The 23087-nt window shown below is 42.9% G+C and overlaps 2 protein-coding genes across 4 annotated transcripts in view; one reads left to right on the top strand and one right to left on the bottom strand.

Annotated features, from left to right (window-relative positions):
* hiw (highwire) overlaps positions 1-23087 on the bottom strand; it is a 149484-nt gene that overhangs the window by 118191 nt on the left and 8206 nt on the right. Inside the window, exons 23-26 of the mRNA XM_066724834.1 lie at positions 22752-23074; positions 22576-22682; positions 22292-22501; positions 22073-22217 (exon numbers count right to left, since the gene is read on the bottom strand). Coding sequence (XP_066580931.1) covers positions 22073-22217; positions 22292-22501; positions 22576-22682; positions 22752-23074 — 785 coding nt within the window. The remainder of the gene's footprint in view (positions 1-22072; positions 22218-22291; positions 22502-22575; positions 22683-22751; positions 23075-23087) is intronic.
* LOC136772117 (uncharacterized) lies at positions 4273-21049 on the top strand. 3 transcript variants are annotated; one of them, XM_066724837.1, is made up of 3 exons: positions 4273-4318; positions 10475-11041; positions 17245-21049. In XM_066724837.1, exons 2-3 carry the CDS (start codon positions 10877-10879, stop codon positions 18613-18615), a joined length of 1536 nt encoding a protein of 511 aa, XP_066580934.1. In that variant the 5' UTR covers positions 4273-4318; positions 10475-10876; the 3' UTR covers positions 18616-21049. The 3 variants fall into 3 exon arrangements, with proteins under 3 accessions (XP_066580934.1, XP_066580936.1, XP_066580935.1); XM_066724839.1 differs by lacking the exon at positions 4273-4318 and adding an exon at positions 8755-8807; XM_066724838.1 differs by lacking the exon at positions 4273-4318 and adding an exon at positions 9309-9336.

Below are 23087 nucleotides of genomic sequence, written 5' to 3'. Positions count from 1 at the left end.
GAATTTGTTCTTATTCTATGACGCAATCGTCGATGAATCTTCAGCCTGAAAACATAATTGAGCGTGTTACTTGAAAGAGGACCAAATAGAGATTATTAAACAAAATGACAAACAGCGCCGCTGAAAAATCAATTTAGTTAAAGTGTAATTCTCGTCGAGAAAGTCCGCGGTTCACCGTAGCGACTCCTCTCGCTGTGTAGTGAAAAACATGTGACCCACTTGCTCTCGTCTTACCGCATATTTTCATCCCCGGACATGTTTTCAACGTCGCCCGCTGGTCCTTGAAAGCTTCGGGTTACTCATTCTTGCTCATATCGCAAGAGTCGCGTGTGTTCTAGGCGTTCCAACACTTGTTGATTGGTCCCGTCTGCTATGCGATATAACGAGATAGTGAATGAGAGAGAGAGAGAGAGAGAGAGAGAGAGAGGACATAACTCCAAATTAATCACCAGCCTCTCGTTTCAATAAACCCAGCCACATTTTCATGAAAATGAACTTGTCGGCTTTAACCAAATTAACATTCGCCAACCATTAATAATAAAGTGTGAAATAATACGTTAAGTTTTCGGCAAAAAATTGATGTAAAAAGCTGTGCGAGAAGTAGGCGACGAATTGCAGTATATAAATTTATTTGGGTGAATAGGAGTAAGGGGAAGAAAGGAGATGCAGGCTGTCGTGACAAATCGAATATAGCCAAAAAGGCAAAGGCTTCTTATCGTGTAAGATGCGAGGTAGACGCGTAAGTCGAGCGTCGGTAAACCGGCAAAATTGTAGGTGAAAAGTTGATTCTCGATCGTTCGCGTGAGATTTGTCGCGTGACTGGAAAGGGAGGAACGTATCGTAGGTGCGAGTATACCGCACACACATATATATATATATATATATATATATATATGCACTGTATTTGCGCGTTACTCGAAGAAAGAAGCTGAAAGAAAAGGAGGGTAGAAGGTTAAAGAGTGTATACATATATATATAGTAGCGCGCGCTCGCGGCAGGTTGATCGAGGAAGCAGGAATGAACGAAACAAGGGCGAGTGGAGTGAAGCGAATAGGAAAATCCGTCTAGCAGGAAAAGCGGAAAATATACTGGCAAATCGATGCCTCATCGACCAAACTCCATCTCTTTATTTTCCGAGCTTATCGAAGCCCGACAAAAAATCTACGAACAGACTTTTCCAGGAGGATTTCGCACGGCTAGAAAGATAAATCGTTGCGCACGAATGCGGGCGTGAATTTTCACAGAGGTGAAGCGCTTCGGCCGAATCTCGTTGACTGAGTAGATGATAGAGAAAAGTAGCTCGTTTAATTATTGAGAGATGTCCATTCGCGATTTGCGCGAAGAAAAAAATGCAGGACCGAGTTTCCTTCGCTAGGAGATAGCGAGCGAGGGATCCGCTGGCTGCAGACTTGAGAAACTCGCTCGAGCAGTGATCGATTCTTTTCGGCGATCGATCTATATACGCGTTACACGCCGAGTTGCTCCAGAAATAAATTATCCGATAGACGTAATTAAAGAGCCGGATATATTTGAATTTATCGCGCGGATTTGGTAGCGTTATGTCGTATAGCCAGAAATAGAAAACGATATTGAGTAAAATTTCAATAAAACTCCACTCCGAACGAATACGTAGTGCACAAATGGATCGAGTATCCCGCTTTAGTCGCTCGATACATTTGTGTCGGTTTTCCTTTGTTCGGATGCGTAGCTCAAAATAACATATCGCTAAAAGCAAAAATGCACGAAATGAGCGTTTAACGAATATTCCCTCGTAAAAAAACTATTTCTGTAGATATACGACATGAAACAGTGTACGGCTTCATGCGAATATCAGATTGAATACGTACGAATACTTTCGTTACATTGTTGCAACAACCATAAACAAACGATACTTTTATTTTATACTTGTTAACGTCCCGGATTATTGAAATGTTTAAATAAAGCTTTATCGGGTATACCTATGTGTGGGCATAAGCGATACTTTAATAGTTTAACATGTGCCAATCCGTGTCTACGCGCAAGACGTACTCTTTTTATAATGGAACGCGCCTCTCGCGCGGGAGGTAACTAAAGAGAATATTTCGTTGGTCGTTTCGTGGTAGAGGGTTCGGGGAGAAAGGGAGGAAAAATGAACATTGGCGAAAATTTTCAGGTTAGAGAGAGTATAAATGATTATGCGGTCTAAGCTGGACTGGCTATAGCAAGGGTTCTTCTCGCTGCAAACGACCTCTTTATCGAGGTCTCGACCATAATTAATCACCGGTTAATTAACGCGAAAGACCCTAAAAGGGCTCGTGTGAGAACGCGTACGTGTGCCAGGTACCCCGAATGGGATGCTGTGCTATACTACGCGGGGTGCCCGGCAAATGGACTTCCGCTTTTTCCAAAAATGTCCGTCCTGGCATTCCCACCTTTTCTTCCGTCGATTTTTCTCATAGGAAGCCGCACTTTTTGCACTTGTTAGCGACCATCGGAAACCGAGAGGGAAAATCCCGGATTAAGTGGCTTCGACGTCGAAAATATAACGATACCGTCGGAAAAAGCCGCTTACTTCGTTCTTCTTTCACGTAAATTGTACGACAACGTCAGGTACACTTTCAATATTTCGACGATGGAATATATAGTACCTTACACGCTATATATATAGAGAGAGAGAGAGAGAAAAAGAAATCCATTTGGTCCAATGGTTGAAACTCGCTGGATGCGTGGGAGATTAATGGACAAAGTGGACCGACGTATACACGAATCGTAAAATATTACAGACTGAATGGACTTTAATCATTTTTACTGCGACTTTGGGTCTGTTTATCACAGAAACCTGATAGTCAGTCCAAATTTTATGATTTACCGATACACGCGATGGTACATTTGATAAATTGCGTGCATTAAAGTCGATTAAACTTTAATCTCACGTATCGAGATTCATCCGAATTTTTCATGAATTATAAACATTAAAAATATGCGCATTTCTTGGTCTAATTGAATGTTTAAGATCAACGTTTGTTTCTTGTCAATGATTGAGGCAAGTTGGAGTGCAAAAGTAGGTAGAGAAGGCAAGTAAAATCTTGATATACATTTATCATGAGCAATTTATCGTGCAGGCTTTGCGTGGGTAAAGTGCTCTGAGAAGATTATTTGACCTTTTGAGCCTCGTTCGGTCCTTACATAAATGACTCGTTCCTCAGCTCCGCTCTGTTCACCGCTAATAAATATACTACAAACAGATAGCCATACATAAAATTTATAAGGAAATGTTTTGATGTACGATCAATTACTGTAGAACAAAATTCATCGAGGATGGTCTCTCTTTCGTTGTTTTCTTTCTTCCTTAAACGCATCGAGCTACTATGTAGAACCTCGTGTTGCAGAAAATTGATTTTTGTCTCTTGCGCGTAATCGCTGTAAGATCAAATCGTGGCAACGAAAAGAGTCGTGATTCAGCTTCATTATCTGGCCTCTTTTATCGGTCACGACTGATAAGAAATTTGCTCTCGCTGTAGCGCACGAAGAGGCTAGAGTGAGAGAGAAAGAGAGAGAGAGAGAGAGAGAGAGAGAGAGAGAATAAAGAGAATTGTTGATCGAGCAAGTCAGCAAACTAGAATGACTTTTCCCTCTTTCTCATCATTTATCTCTTTAAGACGATTACCAATTCCAATTGAGAAAGATTCGGTCGAATGAAATCCGTGTATTTCATTATTAAAAAGTGGAGGCTCAAATTCGCCAAAATGTTAAGTTATAGTAACAGGATTACGTGGAATAACGAATGAAAAAGTTTGCTAGGAAAAGAGAGAAAGCAGAGAGGTATATCCGCGATAGGAAAATTAAAAAATTAGCAACAAAATTTATTCGTCTCGTAAAAGATTTGGTGTTGTAAAAAATGAAGAATTGGAGGGGAGAGGAATAAGGAGAAGGAAGGATGAGTAAATTGAGTTAAGCTTTGGTTAATGAGAAAAACGAATAGTAGGGAGAAAGGGATAGAGATAAAATAGTAGTAGCGTGGTGGGAAGGGAGTGCTAGTGGAGGGGGTGCGTATCGTCGTTGGAGAGGGGAGTAGTGGTGGTGGTGCGGTTGACTGACGAGCGGGTGGGAGAGAGCGAGAGAGAGAGAGAGAGAGTAAAGAAGGGGCAGCTGTGTCGCGCGCGATAACCGACGGCGGCGGCGGCGGCGGCGGCAGCGGCGGCGGCGGAGAGCAGGAAGGCGGCAAGAGGCAGGCAGGAGCAGGAGAGGTGCAAAGCAGCCGCGAATTCGAAAGGCGGCCAGTTGCTGTTCGCGCGTCGTTGCTGACGCGTCGCGAGCCGAGCGGCGAAGCTTGTTCGAGGTAAAAAGATCGAGTAACCAGAAGATGAAGCGCTTTTATCGTTCGCTTGGATTTATCCCCGAAAGGAGAATCGTTGTCATCGCGAGCGAGCAGGATTATTTCGGCAATATTTCTCAAGGAATATTAAAAGAAAGACGCAGAGTGGAGGATGAATACACGCACACACACCGAAACGCGGATAGATTTTGCTGGATAAAAAGCGACGTTTGTGCGTGACCTGTGCGCGCAGCCGTGCCTCGTCAACGTCAGCGGTGAACCTCGTGACGAGCACGGTGCGCGCGCGAGATATAACACTATTGGAGAATTAAGAATGAGAAAGTGACGTACGGCACCGAATGTCTCTCGTGCTCTGCCTGTGAAAATATCTCCTCGATCTTCCTTGGATCCTTTTTTAAAACCTCGACTGGCACGATCTCTCTTGAATCTTCACCACCACCCCCCCCCCCCCCCCTCCCCAAGCTCTTCATCCATGTCGCTATTATACCGCCGCTGACAAATGAACAATGTCCTTCGGTCATGGAACGCGGAGAGTCCTCGTCAATTGCGCAACCTCTCTCTATTCACTGTACAAACACGCGACATTAACGCAGCTGCTTTAGAAACGCAAAGTTATCTTGAAAATTGCAAGACTGGGCGTGACCTTCACCGGTGAGAACGCGGACCTCCCGCTTAGTTCGTTAGAGTCAGACGTCTGCGAGCCATAACTTACCACCGGAGGCCTATTCGTATTTGCTCTTTGACAGTTAACATATGAGATTATCAGCTGCAACTAGAGCGAGAGAGAGAGAGGGGAAGGGGGAGGGGGTGAAAGGAGGTTAATTCATCCACGTGTTGTGGAAAGAGAAGACTTTTTGTCGTTTTTCGAGAAAACGGGAAACCAATCGACCGTTACTTTTCTAGTTTGATGAAGATTTAGTTTTTTTCTTACTGTGTTTGCTCGGTCTACTAGCGAGCTATCCTATACACAGAGGCTACTCATTCTCTCTAATTATTACTCGTCCCGTCAGCGTCGTCGGAGTAACTCGTCTGGTCTTTCTCTCGCCTCATCCAACTCGAAAGGTCCAGTTGAACCCGACTGACCAGGCCGGGTCGGAAATCACCGGATGTCTCGCTCGCTTGTTCGTCGCGTCGTAAATGAAACGAGCTATCGCAAATGTTTACACGAAACTCCGGCTCCACTCGGCATTCATTCTCGTTTCTCCTTTCTCGCTCTCGCTCTCGTCGCAATCCAATCCTCGTCATCATCGAATTGGCGATACGACCAAAGAAGCTTCGGGACAGAAGACATTCAAAACTCGTATAGCTTTCCACTGCTCGACGACGTACCGTGGTACATATTACACTGGATGCTGATTACCGCTCGATCGCAAGATGCCACGCTTAAAGCCGAAGCTTTGAATCTATAACTTTAAGAAACGACCGAAGAGATTAAGGATTTACGAAGGTCGAAGATAAGAGCGGTCAGATGCAATGTTGGCAGATAATGTCGAGATTCTAAGAGCTAACAGCGTGCAGCATTCTCCCGATACGGCTTAGCCTGCACTGGGATATACTTTTTCGCTACTCGTGACCACTCGCGATTTTCTAAACGATCCTATAAAATATTACCACAATTTCCATACGCATTCTTTCGCTTCTCCTCGCCCCGCGTATTATTCCACCGTTCTCTCTCCCCCCCTACAACTTTCAATATTATATTTCCCCGAAGAAAACCCAATCTTCCTTTTCGCCATTGAATAAAACTCTCGTCAAGAATATTTCCATACCAACGAAATCTTGATTGCGAATTTACAATCTCTTTCGAGTAGAATATAACCGGCTGTGTATAACGAATTGGTTTTTCGGTCAAGTAATCCTGGCGGTAAGAATCGAACCGGGAAAATCGCATAGTCTTTGAATCGGGAATGGTCGAAGGAACGTGCGTACAACAATGTGACAAATTTCCACTATTTTCTCCGTGTTTTCTTGACAACGCGCTGCGTTTTCTCTCTCCGTCGTGTTTGCGATTCAGGAGCATATATTGGATAAGTCAAAAAGCGTGCGAACTTTTGCAACGCTATCGAGACTCGGCAGTGGCTGTACGATAACAATCTCGCGTGCCACCTTGATTTCACAAAGGATCTTGTGCTTCTTGCCTCCCCCCCTCCCCGCACATACTCATGAAAAATATGTTTCGCGCACGTTTCAACCACACAGAGCGCTTTCAAGGAGCAATATCAGCGTGTGCGGCAAACAGTCTTAAAAGTTTCATTCGGATTCTAACATCCTTAGCAAAGTATCGGACTCGCGCAGTGGGAAAGAATCTTACGTAAAGTCGAAGAAAGTAAAAACAAAAAAAAAACAAGAGGATGAAACGAGTCTAATCTCGAGAGGATTGGTGGAATAAAATGGAGCGTACAATAGCGATTGAAAAAAGAGGTTACATTGCGTGATTTGTAGCAACAGTGGTAATGAGAAAAAGTAGGTCAATTTTGGGAGGGTACTTTGAACGATGGCGGCTCGACGGCAAACCGATCAAAGACTAGTGGTAGTGTCGACGATTAGATTGCGCTTATTTCCAGTGAAATAAATCGATGACGCATCGTTGCATTCCACAGCTTTACAGCAATTTACTCGAACGATGATACGCCTGCAATATCGGCTCATGCAGTATAAACGCACGCGCCACCGCGATCTGTGATCCCGATAAACTATACACACACACGTACAAGCTACATTTGCATAGTCAACGGAAAAGCGTTGAACATTTTATTCGAGGCAGAAAATATTTCAAGTCCGTCCAGCTTACCGCGGTATAAAAGGATGTGAGAAGCTTTTTGAAGAATCCCAAGAGTGTACGAACGGACGTTTTTCTCGGTCGATTAATTTCCGGACAAACGCAAGAGACGGAATGTGTGTTGTCGAGGAAGGGAGTGGGCAAATAAAAAAGGACCACCCGCATGGACGGAATCTATCCGTTTGAAAGCAAGTGTGGTGGACGGCGGGATGGACGAAGGGGGAGGGGGAGAGGGAGGAGGAGAGCTCTGGTCCGCTCTTGTAATCGAACGCGTAGTATCGGCTCGAAGGCTGCACAGCCCTTTCTTCGACTGTCGGATTAACCCTTGTCTGCCGGCTAAACGAGCACGACCTTCCAGATAACCGATCTTAATTCCGAAGGTAGGAAGGTCCCCGCGAGAATTTCGCCTTTCTTATCTCTCGAGAAAGTGCGAATACTTTTGTATCCGGCCCAACTCTTCGCGCGCAGAAACTATACGAGAACGATAAGGCGAGTGAGCCGATAGATAAGGGACAATTGCCGCGCGTAAAGGCAAACGCCTGCACGGAGGGAGGGAGGGAGGGAGAAAAGTTGTCTCGTCCCATCTATTCCCTCGCGCTAAGATGAGGACTGGTCTTTTTCGAATTACCCACTTCCTCGTTAATTATAGGCCAGCTTCGATCGAATCGCGATTCCATCCGATCGTCTTCCCCCAAAGCCTCCCTTCTACATCTATACCGCTATATGCACAATACTCATCGTTCATTCCATATTTAGCATCTGGATGATCGACGTTTTCAATCTAATCGTTATCGCGCGTAGCTATTAAATGCCTCGTGCAGACGCGTATATTACAACGTAGGCTAAATAGATTACGTGGCTCTCTTTGCCAATCGCAATGAACGAAACGCGCAACTATCAAGATTTACGCATCGAGTTATTTTAAACGAGCAGCGTGTTCCTTTTGAAAAGCGCTAATTAAAGATTCGATAAAGAACGGACCGAAAAGCGATAATTTCAGCCTCGACGAATATGCGATTATCCATTAATGAGACGTAAATCAGGCAGAGGGAAATGTTTAATCAACCGATCGCACAAATCGCGTGGCATAGGTCGAGTAATTGGTGTGTTGGTACACTCGATTCCTGTCTCGTTTACCTTGCCATCCATTCTTCTCCTATCTCTCTTCAATTTTCCCACACATTTGCTCTTTCTCAGCTTCTCTCCGTATACATATATACGGCTATATATATATATATATATATATATACCATACCTGTGCGATATTATACGTGGTACCACTGTTAGAAAGCACTTGATAGCACGTTCGCTCCATCGCCTCTTTCTATTGATCAATCTCGATACAGTAATTAACTTTACAATGGATCGTATACAGGTGCTAGAGCGAATTAATCGTTTCTTATTATTTATCCTCCTGAGGAAAACTCTCTGTCGCGATTATTTAACTTCCAACTTAATCCTCGCGCGGAAGCCTTTTGCTTAAATTCATAGATAAATCAAGCAAACCCGTACGATTATCTTTATTACACCCCATGATAATAAATGGCAATAATTAAGATGAACTTAATGAGGCTCGCGCGTAAAGTCCCGCAATTTAATGGATATACGATGCAAGGCGCTAGCTTGGTCAATTAAGCGATAGCTGCTCTCAGTGTTTATCAAGCTTTCCCTGGAAGCTATTGGCGAGCGAAAGAATCGTGAATAAAATTGACGGTACGTGGTACGTCTAAATAAATTAGATCAAAAGGATTAAGGGACATGCTGTGCAGTAGCATATATCGGACAATTTTCAGAGAATATTCGCCTTAATTCCTTTTCACGCTAAACTTCGGGATCAGACAGATCGTGACAAACGGACTCTCCATGTTTCAATTATAATTAATTGGTGATTCTTACACGAAAAGCTGTAGTTATAACCACTCCGGTTAAATAGTCGACAATTTAAAAATGGTTCTTTCACTGGATCATGTGTATATATACATATACATATATATCGAGAGTGAAGCTTTGGTCGGGATATGCAGCTCTTTCGTGAAAAAGCCTCTTTAAAAAATCTCGAGAAGCAATGGCTCGCAGTGGTTATACGGTATTTTTCACGGTACTTGAATTTTTCTGCTTTATTCTAATGAAAAATTGCCCGGATAATTGATTTTTTTTTTTGTTATATTTTCTTATGCTGAAATATGCAGTGATTCCATGGAAAAAAATGAGAGAGAAAAAGGTGGACTGTGGGAAAGAAATGGTAAATTTTGAATCGTAAAGATTGATTGAAACGTGTCTCGTGTAATCCGAGGTCGGGTTATGAGAAAGAAAACTCGCAGTGTGCAGGCGCGCATATTACGTCAACTGTATACAGAATCGCAGCTGGCAACGTATGATATACATGCGCTTCCGTGCTTCGTATATGTACATTTGTTTAGAGAGCGATACCACGCGCAAACGTGGCTAACTGCGCTTCTGACTTTAAGCCGAAAAAACTTGGGAAATTAACATCTTGCCTAGTCATCCACGATACGACTAGAAAAACACGAGAAAGCCAAACAAAGTACTGCGCAGTACTGGACAAACGTGCGTGCTTCAGTTTTAACGTGGAATCCTTCGGAATGATTATATGGCTAGACTAAAATCTCTATTTAAGAGCTAAGAGCACCAATTTTGTAGCTTTGTTCATAGGTCAAATCGAAATGACGATAAACATATCGGTATATATATTTGTATGCAACCCTGACGAGTGAGCCATAATTTAAGAAATATTTGTTTATCGATTGGTACTACATTTCACTATTTTACGGCTCTGGTGCAGTTTTTAATCTGAAATGTTTAGATTTAAAGCGTGATACAGCGTGAACCATCTGGTCAGTTTTAATAATAGCACGCGATTATTTTCTGCAAGTGGGTCTGGCGTGCACCGCTAGAATAGGGTACTTCCTAGATAAGAAACGATCTATTTTGTCCACATACAATATTAATCAGACGACAATGCACACGAAAGAGCATTGACTGCAAAATCGCAAAGATGTATCTTGCATCTCAATTCGGCTCTATTCGTTTATGTCAATAAGAATAACACAGCTATAAAGCACGTGTATTCCACGAGGAATTTCGGCATCCTATACGACCTACTACTATAGCAATTTTATCAATTCAAATTCTGCCGTTGAATCCGCGACCATTCAACTGTCTAAACTTTGGCCAATTCGATAAACCAAGACGAATCGTAAAGCGAATTTCTCCCTCTTCTCGAATCCTTAAAATATAATTTTAAGTTTTCGAAACTGGAGCAATCGTTCGCCTATGTTATTTTACATTTACAAAGTTTCCTTAGTGAAATTCAGTGTTAGCTATAGCCATAATTTCATTTCTTGTCTATATTATTGCAGAGAGTAGCCCCCAGCGGAGGAGAGAGGGAAGTCCAAAGGAACTTGGCCTATCGAGTCACCGAGGATGTTGTCTCGTACTTTTACGAGATAGATCGATCCCGGCCGCTCGCACATGGAGAAACTCCGGGATATAACGATAGGAAGATGTAACGGCAAAAATCTCTGTGATTTGGACCGAAGCTTATCACTCGCAGCACCGATGAAAGGATCGCGCGGCCACGTGATCCAATAGTAATTACTGACTATCGCGAGTGAAAAAATTTTCAAGTCTCAGTGAGAAGATAGCGTTGGTTGTTATTAAAGTGTTAAAACGGTGAAGTTTTATGTGGCAAATTGGAATGTAGCAGGGACGACCAGCTCTGCGTAGAACGCCGAGCTAAGCAACCTAAAGTCAATTACAAAATGGGAGCTGCGAAATTTGTAATTGCCAGCGTAATTCTCGGCCTGTTTTGGAGTAGCTTCCTCGATGGAGTGTTGTCGAACTCGACTAACAGGTGTGACTACCCACCCTGTTCCTGCGACCACTATGGCAGGTTGACCTGCGAGTGTAAAGATGGGGACGGAGAGGTAGGTTCATCATCCCCCACCCCCCTCTTCCCATTCCCTTTTCTACAAAACTTGAGCATACATGTACCAGAACCAATTAGAATCATAAAGAAACCAAAGAGATCCATGTTTTTCAAACGACGATCGAGCACTCTCCATGTATATATATATATATATATATATATATATATGAATCGAAGAATCTATAATTAAATGCTTTTTAACGTCCGAAGGTTGATAAATTTAATTCGATTTACGCTTTGATGCTGACTTCCCTTAGATGTCCGTTGGAAAAAGAACGGATTGAAAAAAAAATAGTCCAAGATATCGGTTTTTCCAGCGATATAAATCGCGGCACACTCGTATAGGAGGATATCCGATCGGAGGCTTCAAAGAGGGTGGAAGCTTGGTTCGATCTGGTGCAAAATCTTCCATCGTATGTTACTTGCCACGTCTCCTCTACTCTCGTTTCGGCAATTTCATTTCGCCGAAGGCCTCAGGATCATCCTGCGCACGACCAATCGTCCTCTCGAAATCTTTCGTTATCTCAACTATGTGTATATATATATATATATATATACATATAGCCTTGAACCGTTTTCGCTTTTCTCTCTGTTCCTCTCTATTCAGCTTACGCGAGAGGGGCCTATCCCTCGAGAGATTTCAGACAATGGGTCTAACAGCGGTGGATGGTCCAAAAACTCTCGGACTCTTTGTTCCCCGGAGGTGTTCCTTCCTTCGAAATAATCAGCGTGAGATAAGGAATACAAGAAACCGCGCTTGTTTGCAGAGAACCGCTGGACTCTTTATACTTAAGCCACTTGGCTAATCGCATCGACGATCCTTTCCAGACCGAGCTGCTTCAAGATTCCAAAAGAAAGAGAGAGAGAGAGAGAGAGAGAGAGGGAACTCGTTTCCGTTTCCGCTTCCGACCCGATCGGCTCCCACAACGGAATTTCTCGCGAACAAATATACAGTTTTATTTATATACATATATATAATTTGAAGAAACGAGAATTATCAGTGTTGAACTGGCTTTTCCAAATTGGAAGGATGCTCGGTGATGCCGCATCCTTCCTCTTGGCACAGGGCAAAGCTATAGCTATAAATTAGAACGTGTTTACGCAAATCATGGTAGGGCTGACACGAGCTGGCAGGTAAGTGAAGCGGGCCCTCCTCCATCTAGTGCCGCAGTCCTCCCCCCTCCTCTCTCCTTCTCTCACTTTATATCTAACTTGCTCTATCCCCCCGGAGGAATATTTATTGCGTCTGACGAGTACCTGCCCCGCCGCCGGGGAAAAATACCAACTGGAGAAAAATAGCGGCCGACCCTGACGAATCGTGGTCACGTGACTCAACTGGCCAGCAACCATACGCACACACGCACATACGGACAAACCTACCTATCCACCTACCCCAGCCTGTCCCACCTCATCCGGTTCGAGGGCATTTTCGAGCACTTCCTCTGAAAAACGAAGAGCCTACGGCCTAATTAAAACCCTCCTTCTACACAGCTGACAGTATTAGCGTTAAAAAAATTCGATAAAACAAATCGCAAAGTACAACGATTTTATTGCAGACGAGTAAACGAAAACTGGAATTAGAAAGTAAATCGTACGCGGGAGAGAGAGAGAGAGAGAGAGAGAGAGATACTCCTTCCAATGAAAAACTAATCTCCACCGCTCGACCGTAATCAGAATTGTATTGCGTCGACTTTATTCCAGTAATTACAAATGGAAGAAAGGATCCGTCGATTTCAGAGAAAAGATAGAGCGCTGCACGGTACACACCGCGTCTTTGTTACGGGACCGCGTGTGTGAAATTCGCAATGTCGTTAATTCCCATCCGTAAAAGCTGCGCGTGACCATGGCGTAAGCAACTATAACCGGGGTGATTCTACTCGTTCCCATTAAGCTTTGATAAGCAAAGCCTGTCTTACTCGTCGCTCTCGGCTGAGCTTTCGGCACAGACTAACCGTAATTCGACAATTTCCTCAAGTTTACGATCCGCCATTAGCCTCGATGAATTTTCCAAGCCCTGGTCAAAGAACTTATCGATGTTCCGTGCGTGCGTGCAAAATAGAGCAGCGCGTTAACTCGCTTCCTTGGTCAGAGTGGAGATGAATTACGAGCCATGCAGTAGAGCGCTGCTGGGATTATCAACATTCCGACCAATCTGCCTTTTCATTTTCGCCTCGTGCCTTGCTCTCTGTTTCTTTTCCCTTATTTTCAAATGGACGCATTAGTCGGGTTATCCGGAGCAACCGGATGGTCCGGTGTGCTCATGTACAATCCGGGATAGGTATACCGAGGTTCGGGAAACACAATATCCATTCTCTGCGAGATCCTGCTGGAGGCGTGCAAAGTCTTCCCTGACGTTTGAGAGGAGCAGCCTGCGCGAATGCGAGTGGCAAACTGACTCGCGGATTTCGCATAATTCAACCGTTGTTTCGCGAACACGCACGGCCAATTTGTCGCGGTAGCAACGATCGTGACTCTGAATATACATCGAAGTAGCGCACACCAGGACCCACATCCACCTCCTCTTCTTATTTTTTGCCGCATATATACCTATAGCTACTTTGATTTTTCTTTTTTTCCACGAGAAACCTCTCGCACCTGCCATCGGTTCGCAGCCTAGTTTTTCAAATGCAACTTGGAAGACACGCGACGCGAATCTAGCGTGAAATGACCAAGGCGAAAAGAAAGATTTGTTAAAGTTCGAAAAGCGATTCGCAAAGTTTTCTTGGAAACACAAATTTATCAGAGCTCGAGCATGGCAGCAGCAGAATCGAACGAGTCACCGGTCGAATTGGCCAAAGCCATCACGAAAATAGAAACCGACTGAATTAAACGAGTGTTCGTTAAGCGAAAATAATCCGCTAAAATGAAATTCTTCCGGGGTATACATTTGACAAGCGCATTGGCTCATTCACGATACGTTTTAGCTTTTCCCATTCTGCCGAGCGAACCTGTTGGATGCACTTTCTGTAATTAAAACGATCATCCGCAATTAATATGAAATTCGTAATTTGCGACACAGTCGTTCACTGGTGACTAATCTGTTTTTAATCCGAAACCTGTTCTAACTTGTACCGTTTTCCCTCTCTCTTTCCAAGTATAATACCAGAAAAGTTATCGAGGCTATTCCAGCGGACGAAAAGTTTAGCGGGCCACACTGGTAAAAGGACACAACTAAAACGAACTTCTTATCGCACCCTGGAAAAAGTCGATAGCACCCCCCCCCCCCCCCTCTTCTTGTCCCCTTCCGATAAATTGGCAGGGTCCCTGCATAATTGAGAAAATTTTATAAACGAATCGAACTCGTTTAACATCAGTTTCAAAACCTTTTAGCTATCGAAAACAATCCGATAAAGCGTGAGCGAGTAATTGGGTAGGCCATTAGAAAATTTCAGTAAACTGCAACTGTTTCAATAGAAGGTTATATTGTGATAAACCTGCGTAAATAGTATTAATGTAGTATTATGCTTTCTCTAGTGTAGTGAGAGATCGGCAGTTTCTCTGTGTGTTGTGTACCGTGAAACGTACAAAGTCATTCCGTGAGTGAGTGAGAGACAGTTTTTCTATGAATAATTGACCGGGACGTAAATAATAGAGGGAGCCTTTTGGCAAATGCAGTCTCCGTTAAACTATTATTGCTAGCCTCTGTAAACTATATAATGCGAGATATATATATATATATATAAAGAGAGAGAGAGAGGGAAATAAGGACTGGCGAAATTAAAGCGCTGGAGGCACCCTCGTGCTAGAGTAACATCTGGCTAGCAAGGGAAACGGAAAGGGCATCGCCTTCCACCACTACAGCAGAGTTATGAAAATATTTGCAAAATGAAAAGTCGATGAGGTCAAACCGAAAGGACCATGAGCAAGAAAGGACAAAGAACAATAACGCGGCCTATAGCGATATTATTGAGGCGAACGTGGTAAATTGGTAGCTTAAATGTTAAGGGAAAAAACGAGATCGGTAAAGGTGTATCAGTGCTCGATCCCCGAGAGAAATCGCATTTTTCGAACACGAGCTCGTATGTGCCTTCCGTTTCTTCATCGAGATCGAGTTAACGATTATCGGGCAGAAGCAAAAAAATCCACCATAAAGAATTGACTTTAGAAACGCACGAACTCTGATACACAATCGGCGTTGCGTGTTTTTATAATAGAAGCCGATAAATAAAAGCCGTGTAGAAACGCGAATCGCGTGTTCCCTTTGCCCCATTCGAGACTGTAGAGGTATAGAGCGTCGATATCGAAGACTGCACAGTATCGGAGGGCTTTGGGAGCAGCCGCCGCGATTAATAATCGCAGCTGCCTGAAATTAAAGGTCGTAAATAAAAATCTCGCCTTTGCCTCGGCTATTCCTATCAAGAGCTGTGTGCAGTGTGTACGTACATACATACTGGAAGCGCGCGCGACCGGTAAAGAGGGAACTGCCGCGGGCTCTCGGGGTCGCTCGCTCGCGTATCGTTCGCCCCCCTATACAGTATACGGGGAAATCGTTTGGCGCGAGTCCTTTATAGATCATAAAAGTCCTCGTCTCCACTTTATATCCTTGTATTCGTATAAGCTAACAGCGCGCGTTTCGCCAACGGGCCTTAATCCACCTTTCGCCCGATTTCATCTTCATTTCGTTCCACGTATGGATCATTAATAAAAAGGGAAACTGCAAAAATCGAGATTGTCGATCGTCCACGTGCTCTCTGAATGGGAGAAACAAAGGCTTCCGATAAAAACTGTCGAATGGGAAAGATGGTAAAAGTCTCGTGCAATTTTCTACGGGTACTTTTCGATTGTTTGCACGCGAACCGTGGCAAGCAAAGTTTTGGTTTGAAAGGAAAAGAGAAATGTAAAATTGCAAGACAAGTAGGAGGAGGAGGAGAATTGGGGGGGGGGGGGGGGGCTCGTTGTGCTAGCAATAAAAATAGGCAGCACTTACGGTAATCGAGAAGCTCGCGCCTCGCGCTTCGGGTAAACGGGAGTCGCTCGCGTACTCGCGTGTATACACGCTTATTTTCGTGACTGCAGTGAAAATGGGTTTGAGCTGGAAGCGAATCGCGCGAGCTCGATAGAATTACGTGTGGTGTACATATATATACAGGTATATATGTACCACGCGGTGATGAACACAGGAGACTTTTTTTGAATACGGAGAATGAAGAGAAGCCGTCAAGGGGGGGATACAGCATATTTTCCCATAGTGTTTCCTCTTACGTTACACGCCGCGTCTCTCGTGGGAGGACAAAACAGTTGGGAAATAAAATTCCGAGATTCCCGCGGCGGCCCTTCAAATTTATGAAAACGATCCCGTCTCGCGACTATATATACATATATACATATAGCTATATACCTTGCCCGCCTATACTTACTTACAAATTTCTCTCTCTTTTCGGAAAGGTTTTCGTGTCTCTAAATTCGTACATATATATATATATATATATATATATATATATATACAAACACGGAACATTCCTGACTGTACGATCAATCGGAACAGTGTGAGAAATGGAAGCAGAAGAGGTAACTCACATCGATTAGAGAAGGACGCGTAGACGTTTCCAAATCGTTCGACGCTCTTGATTTACCGTATAGCTACGTACGATAATTGGAACATAAGGATCGTATCGCGCGATATAGTATAGGAGTATTCTCGAGGCCATAGGATTCGTATTACCGTTATGAATCATATACAAAAGAAAATCTTCGTGGCGCGCCTTGTCTCAACTTTCTCGGAATGAGAATATTATCGGCACGCATTAACGAGAATTGATAAGCGACGGGGAGTCGGTATATGTTGTTGGTACACTGTTGCGCACGATTTATCAGCACGGCCTATATCTCGATTGATTGAAATTGTCTCGAGAGATTACCACGCACCTGCATGGCACCATGCGAGATAGGCCAATCGATTGTTCTCTGTGTACCAAGATGACTTTCGAAAGAGCAGGTGCGAGATAGCACGATCGTCGTCCACCAGGTTAACTTTACGCTCATAAATGAATTAATAAAGGAGCACGCGAAAGGTAGCATCTGGATGCAAACACCTGACTGCACCTGAATTTTCGTAACCTCTTCCCGCGTTCTTTGTGTATATACGGAACGGTTGAATTTATTGCGCAATTTTATTAGTCCCTCCGGTGAAATTGGCAGTGAAAGAGTTTGCGAGGTATATATATATATATATATATAACTACAGATGAATTTGTGTTGCAGGAGCTGATCCTAACGACTGAGGGCGACAGAAGACTGAGTCCACACACGAGCAGGATAGTGGTGAACAACTGCACAACGGTGATTCTGTCCAATTCGAGTCTATCCTCGATGGCCGGTCTGAGGTCCATCGACCTGGTGAACGTGGAGAACCTGACACTGGTGCGCCAGAGTTTCGAATTGTCGCCGGAGAGCAGCAGAACGAGAATATCGGTGCGGAACAGTAGCATAGACGTACTGCCGAGTTTCGTTTTCGGCGGTGACGTCGAAGTTATAAGTTTCGAAAATGTGAGGATCGGTCAACTAAGTGCATTCGCTTTTGTGAACCTGGCGCACACGGAAACGCTGAGACTGGAGAACTGTCGAATAGGGAGCATGGAGGCTCAAGCTTTCAAAAAGTTCGGCGTGGGCTTCCTCCACGTGATTGGTGGGAGTTTCGGTGATCAGGTACCGAGCAGAACAATGAACGACATCGAGGTGTACCATAAATTTATGTTGGACGGTGTCAAGATGGGTACGGTGAGAAGCGAAGCCTTTATAGTGCGAAATCCAAGGACCGTGGCAATTCAGAATTGCGCGATTGACAGTTTGGAGAGCGAGGCTTTCGACATTAGTGCCCGTGGAGCGGTGATTGTGAAGAACAATACGTTCGGTAGTCTGGGGGTGGGTGCTTTTCTAGGTATACGATCGGACTCGGAGGCGAAGCCGAGCGGATCCTCCTCCCTCGGCGGTCTGCACGACCTAATCTTCAAGAACAACAACATCGTCAGCTTCGAGGAAGGCTCGCTGATGTTCGACAGGATCAGTTTCCGTCCGGAGCTCGATAACATTTTGATAGAGCAAAATTGCGACTGTCAGCTGATAAACACTTGGAAAGCTAATCTGCTCAACTACAGCAACGTCTACTCGAGGTTCTACCCTCGAGAGAATTCTCTGTTCGCGCCTTTGAACTTTCCAGAGCCTGCAGCCGGGGACTCGGCCGAGAGCTTTTTATGCCTCGACCAAAGTACCAACGGTCTTCCGATTAAATTCCTCGAGTTCGAAGCGCGGGATTGTTCGATGGGCAGTTCGATTCTCCTGCTGGTCATTCTATTGGTGGTATTGCTGATAGCTCTGGCGGTGGGTGGTTGCTTGATCGTCTGGTGCTGCCGAAGGCGACGAAGAAATAGCCGGAAGAGATGGATCAGCGTGTCGACGGATGCACCGCCAGACGTCGTTTCCAAGAAAAATGGCGTTATCGGGAGAGAGGCTGCCACCTCGAATACACCGGTCGACAGTAGAATAACTATGGTGGTGCCGGACGGAAGACTCTACAGAGAAACGGAATTCCACGTGATCGTTGAAAAAGCGGAACCGCTGACAACGGAGTTGTAACAGGAGCCTTCGGCCGGCTCGCCCAGCGTCAGAGTCCGCCAGCAAAGACTAAACTCGACTGTAAGGGGAGGGGAGACCAGCCGTTTCGGCATATACGAACTTTAAAAGTGCGACTCAAAACCCGAGATTCGTTGTACAAATTTTGCTCGAATCATCTCCGGTGCGTGTCTTCGTAGCAGCAACACCACGATATGCATATAAAGAGGATTCTCTTTTCACGAGCGATTCTCCGATTATATATATATATATATATATATAAGAGAACCAATCCCCTTATTGCCCCTATTAATTTTTCAATTATTCCAAATATATATAATATGTATACCTATAAAATAGTACAAGGCAATTCGTAAGCTTCCATTTACATATCAGAATGTTGAGCGAGCACCGATTTTCCCACCCAAAGATGTCTCGACCCTCTCTTACATTTCATTTTATTTTATTTTATTTTCTTCTTCATCTTCCAATTTAAAAGACTTGTTTTTTCTCGTTTAAACGGGACAATCGATGCTCGTAATTGTTAGTTAAGTTTTATCGTTCTAGGTAGCTTGCAAAAAAAGAAAAACAGGTCAATGCCGCCGGTGTTGTTTCGATGCGAAAGAGAAAATTGCGATTTTCCGAGAAAAATATGAAAACTTTGCTTTGCTGACTCTCGTAAGATATGCGATTATTAGGTTTCTCCTTCGCACTTCTCTCTCATCGTTCCTTTCAAGTTTATCTACAGACCAAAACGTGACTTATCGGCACTCCGCGATGTACAGAGACAGTATCGCGCGTAGGAGGCATTGCAGCACGGAAAGATCTATACCTGTGAACACCCCATTATCGAAACTAGTGCCATTCCGAGGAAGGAGACAGCGCAAAAGCTGTATTTCTGCAAATTCTTTGTGATTTTTGTCGAGATAATCGCGCGCATTGGGATTAACTCCATGCGAATAATTATGAGAATGGAAGATTTCCCAGAAGTCGAGTTTTCTGGTAAAGTTCAAGGCTATCAATCTGCCGCTCGCTACTAACGCTATATGTATATTTATTCGACCAAAGAGCTTTGTGACAGAACGGGAGCAGCTGTCATCGTAAATATGAATTAATGCGATCCAGAAATCACTGGATTGTTTGCGAAAGAAAGCTTTATCGGATGGAGAAAGTGCTACCGTCGAAATTTCGACAAGTATCGATTCCTCTCACTAGAGTATATGATTATTGAACAATCTACTATATTCATTACGTACAATTGCATATCCAACTATAACTTCGTTTCTTCCTCGCTGTGTATTTCTTTGTCTAAAGAGTATCTCTAACCGTTCTAATAAGCTTTCATTTTATCGTTAATCACGCAAACAACGCTACCACGATGCAATTGGTATATAGAACAATTCCACAAAAGTATAATATATCCTTGGAAGAGCGAAAATTTCGTTTAAAGTTAATTACTGGCCACTGTAGTAGACTGTATATCCTTCGAGCAATCTTTTTTCAGCCAATAAAAATATTTTTATGATACATATATGTATATTGTAAGCATGTGTCAGTGAAGAAAAGAAAAGAAATATCGCAGCTGTGTACATAGTTTGTGTGATTATATAGTTTGGATACGATTTGTGTGCGCACGCGCGCGCATCAGTGCGCGTATGTGTGTGTGTGTGTGTGTGTGTCAATGCGGTAAATAGAAAATTATTAAAGAGAGAAAGAAGCAAAAGGGGTTGCGCGCTTATAAGAGATGCATGCGGGCTAGACGAAGCGACCTATAAAGTTTCCCGTTAGTTCGAGTCAACATTTTAACCAGCGCTCGCTCGACCTCGAGGTCCGATTTCCAAGAGATCATCGCATCGGCATTATTTCAAACCTCCGAATTCGGCTAATTAATCTCGCGCGTACTCCCTTCCCTGCCATTGTTTAACTTGAAGAAAAGTATAAAAAATTTAATTACGTCCGTCGTTCGAATAAAAAAAATAAGGTAAAGGAGCAAACGGATTTTCAACAGCTACAGCGTTCCAGCGAGATACTCGAGCTATGTATACAATGGGACGCTGCTTTGTCATCGCGCAACTGTTTAAGGTATGCATTATTGATGCGATTGCACTTGTCGCAGAGTTTCCTTGACTTGAGAGGAAATTGGACCTCGTAGCTTAAAGGCTCAAGTGTGATTTCCGAGCTTACATCCTTAAGCTTTGGCAAGACGGATGCGATTAGCACCGCTTTCCTACGACTCTACGAAACTTGAGTCTAGTGCGTACTTGCGTATGTATGAACATTTGCGTACAAGTGTATACGTATGTGATTATCGTGCTATAACGACAATTAAGTTTTGTAACGGTCGCTAAGTTTTAATTATCGTGAGACTGTGATATACCGACAGCCGACTCTGTAATTTGTTTTACAATGAACGTCGTACAATCGATGATGAAATAAAGATGATATTAATTAATATAATACAAACAGGTAGCAAAATATGTCGATTTAAAAGAACACCCGTTCATTCGAGGTAAGTAAAACCATCAACTACCGTAAATCGAGTCACGCTGCTCAGAAGCAAAGCATTCGAGTCTGAAGGATAATTCTCCCCCGATAGCACACAATGTTCAGAGGATATCCTTAGGATATTTCTGGCTATTAGCATTATGTCATCAATTAATGAAGAAATATTTACTTAAAATAATTTATGATTTAATTTTTAATATCGTTAATGATAACCCAACTGGCAAGAAGAATGTTTTATAAAGTACCATTTTATGTGACAAAAAAGAGTTCTTGTTGGACTCTCTGAAATGACATCGGAAAATGTTTTTAGAGTTCTTAAAGAATTTATGTAGAATTCAAGAGAAAATACTTGTTTTGTTTTGTAAACATTTGTCTCTAAATCGCAGATTATTCAATATTACATTACTCGATGCTCGTTTCTGCTAACAGCGACCGGAAAGTTGTACTATTCATTGACGATAGCTACGCAAGAGTTCCACCAAGTTTCATAGGAATTATCGCAGTTATGCTTTTATCAACAGAATTTTGCTGATCCATGTTTATTCAAAGAACCTTAAGTTAAAAGTGCCAACTACAAAGTTTATAGTTATTTATTTCGAGATGTTACGTACATCGAGCTGAAATTGCTTAAAGTTTTCTCATAAATAGAGAAAACGATATAAGCGATTATAATAATCAAGAGATACTGTACATAGTGTCACGAATGGCAAGTGATTTAAAACAAATGTGACCCCTCAACCTCTACTCCGATTTTCTATTTATTTTATTCTAAATTCATGCATCATTGTCGCGTAATTTTTATTTGACATTCATCCCGTTTGATAAATTTAGATTACGATGGAACAAAATTTCTCCCATCAATGTATACAGCTATAAAATACTCGCACATTGTTCCAGAATAGTCAGCACTTTTTTGCTTCATTTAACTATGCTATTTCTCGATAAAAAAAGCATGCAAAAATGTCCTGGTACTCACCTGAATGGAAGAATCCCGTCAAGAGCCTGTATAATAGTAGGTGGTGCTGCCAAGGCAAATCCACGGCCCAATAATGACGAATGCATGGAAAAAATTCTCTTCGCCGTTTCTTGCATAGAATCCAAATCTTCTTCTATTTCCTCCGCTGTGGATAAAGCCGAGAGATTGATCGAAGCACTGTTCAGTTTTATCAATATTAAATATTGTTTAATCGCTTACCGGAAACTGGCGGTAATGCTAAATTTTTCTTCATAAGACTAGCTGCACACGCTCCTCCAAGAAACGACAATTCAATTTCCAAATTTTTCAGGCCGTTTCCCGATGTAATCCAATCGTAGCCAATAACCAGACACTTGAAACCATAAGTATTAGAACGATCATCTTTCATATAATCTGACGCAGTTTCCAGTGAAAAAATAACTTCGTTTCCTAGACACGAATATTTGTATGAGACAAATGGTAATTCATTGAATCATCTCTCTCTCAAAATCTTAAATGTATACCTGGCAGTACTACGGCGTTTTGAGGCCATTGACTTGAAATGTTACTTAATTTATGTAATACAGGCCAATAAAAATCCATCTCACTCGTATTAAAATTGACATTAAATCTGAAATTATGACGCAAAATTAACAAATAACATTATCATTATTTATGTTTGGTAAACTATGATATTTACCCCCGTGAATTTACAGTAATATTAGGAATATACAACTGCAAATAGTCTTCTGGCTGTGAGGTTCCACAATCCGGTGTAAACTCTATAGTTAACCATTTAACAGTGTCGGGAAAAGTGACTTTATAATAGGATACACTGGCAGGCTTGTAAGGGTGGTCACTTTCCAACCATGTATAATGATTACTAGTAGTTACAGATGGAATGCACATTGACTGGGTCTCACTTTCTTGAGATATTTGAGAGCTATCTAGAGCAAATAATAAATTTAGAGAAGCCACGTGTGGAAGCATCTCTTGAATCAACGTAAGAACTTGAACCCCGCACTGAAAAGAAAAT

Source organism: Prorops nasuta, unplaced genomic scaffold (genome assembly GCF_024137725.1).
Source record: "Prorops nasuta isolate Cenicafe-Biocafe unplaced genomic scaffold, Cenicafe_Pnas_1.2 PNAS00003, whole genome shotgun sequence".
Taxonomy (NCBI): domain Eukaryota; kingdom Metazoa; phylum Arthropoda; class Insecta; order Hymenoptera; family Bethylidae; genus Prorops; species Prorops nasuta.
This window is presented reverse-complemented; position numbering and strand designations above follow the sequence as displayed.

What these genes read in the sequence shown, in the direction of transcription:
- LOC136772117 (XM_066724837.1), top strand. Translation starts at nt 10,877, where the DNA reads ATGGGAGCTGCGAAATTTGTAATTGCCAGCGTAATTCTCGGCCTGTTT. An exon ending in GTAAAGATGGGGACGGAGAG is followed by an intron (nt 11,042 to 17,244) that starts GTAGGTTCATCA and finishes TTTGTGTTGCAG; the next exon opens with GAGCTGATCCTAACGACTGA.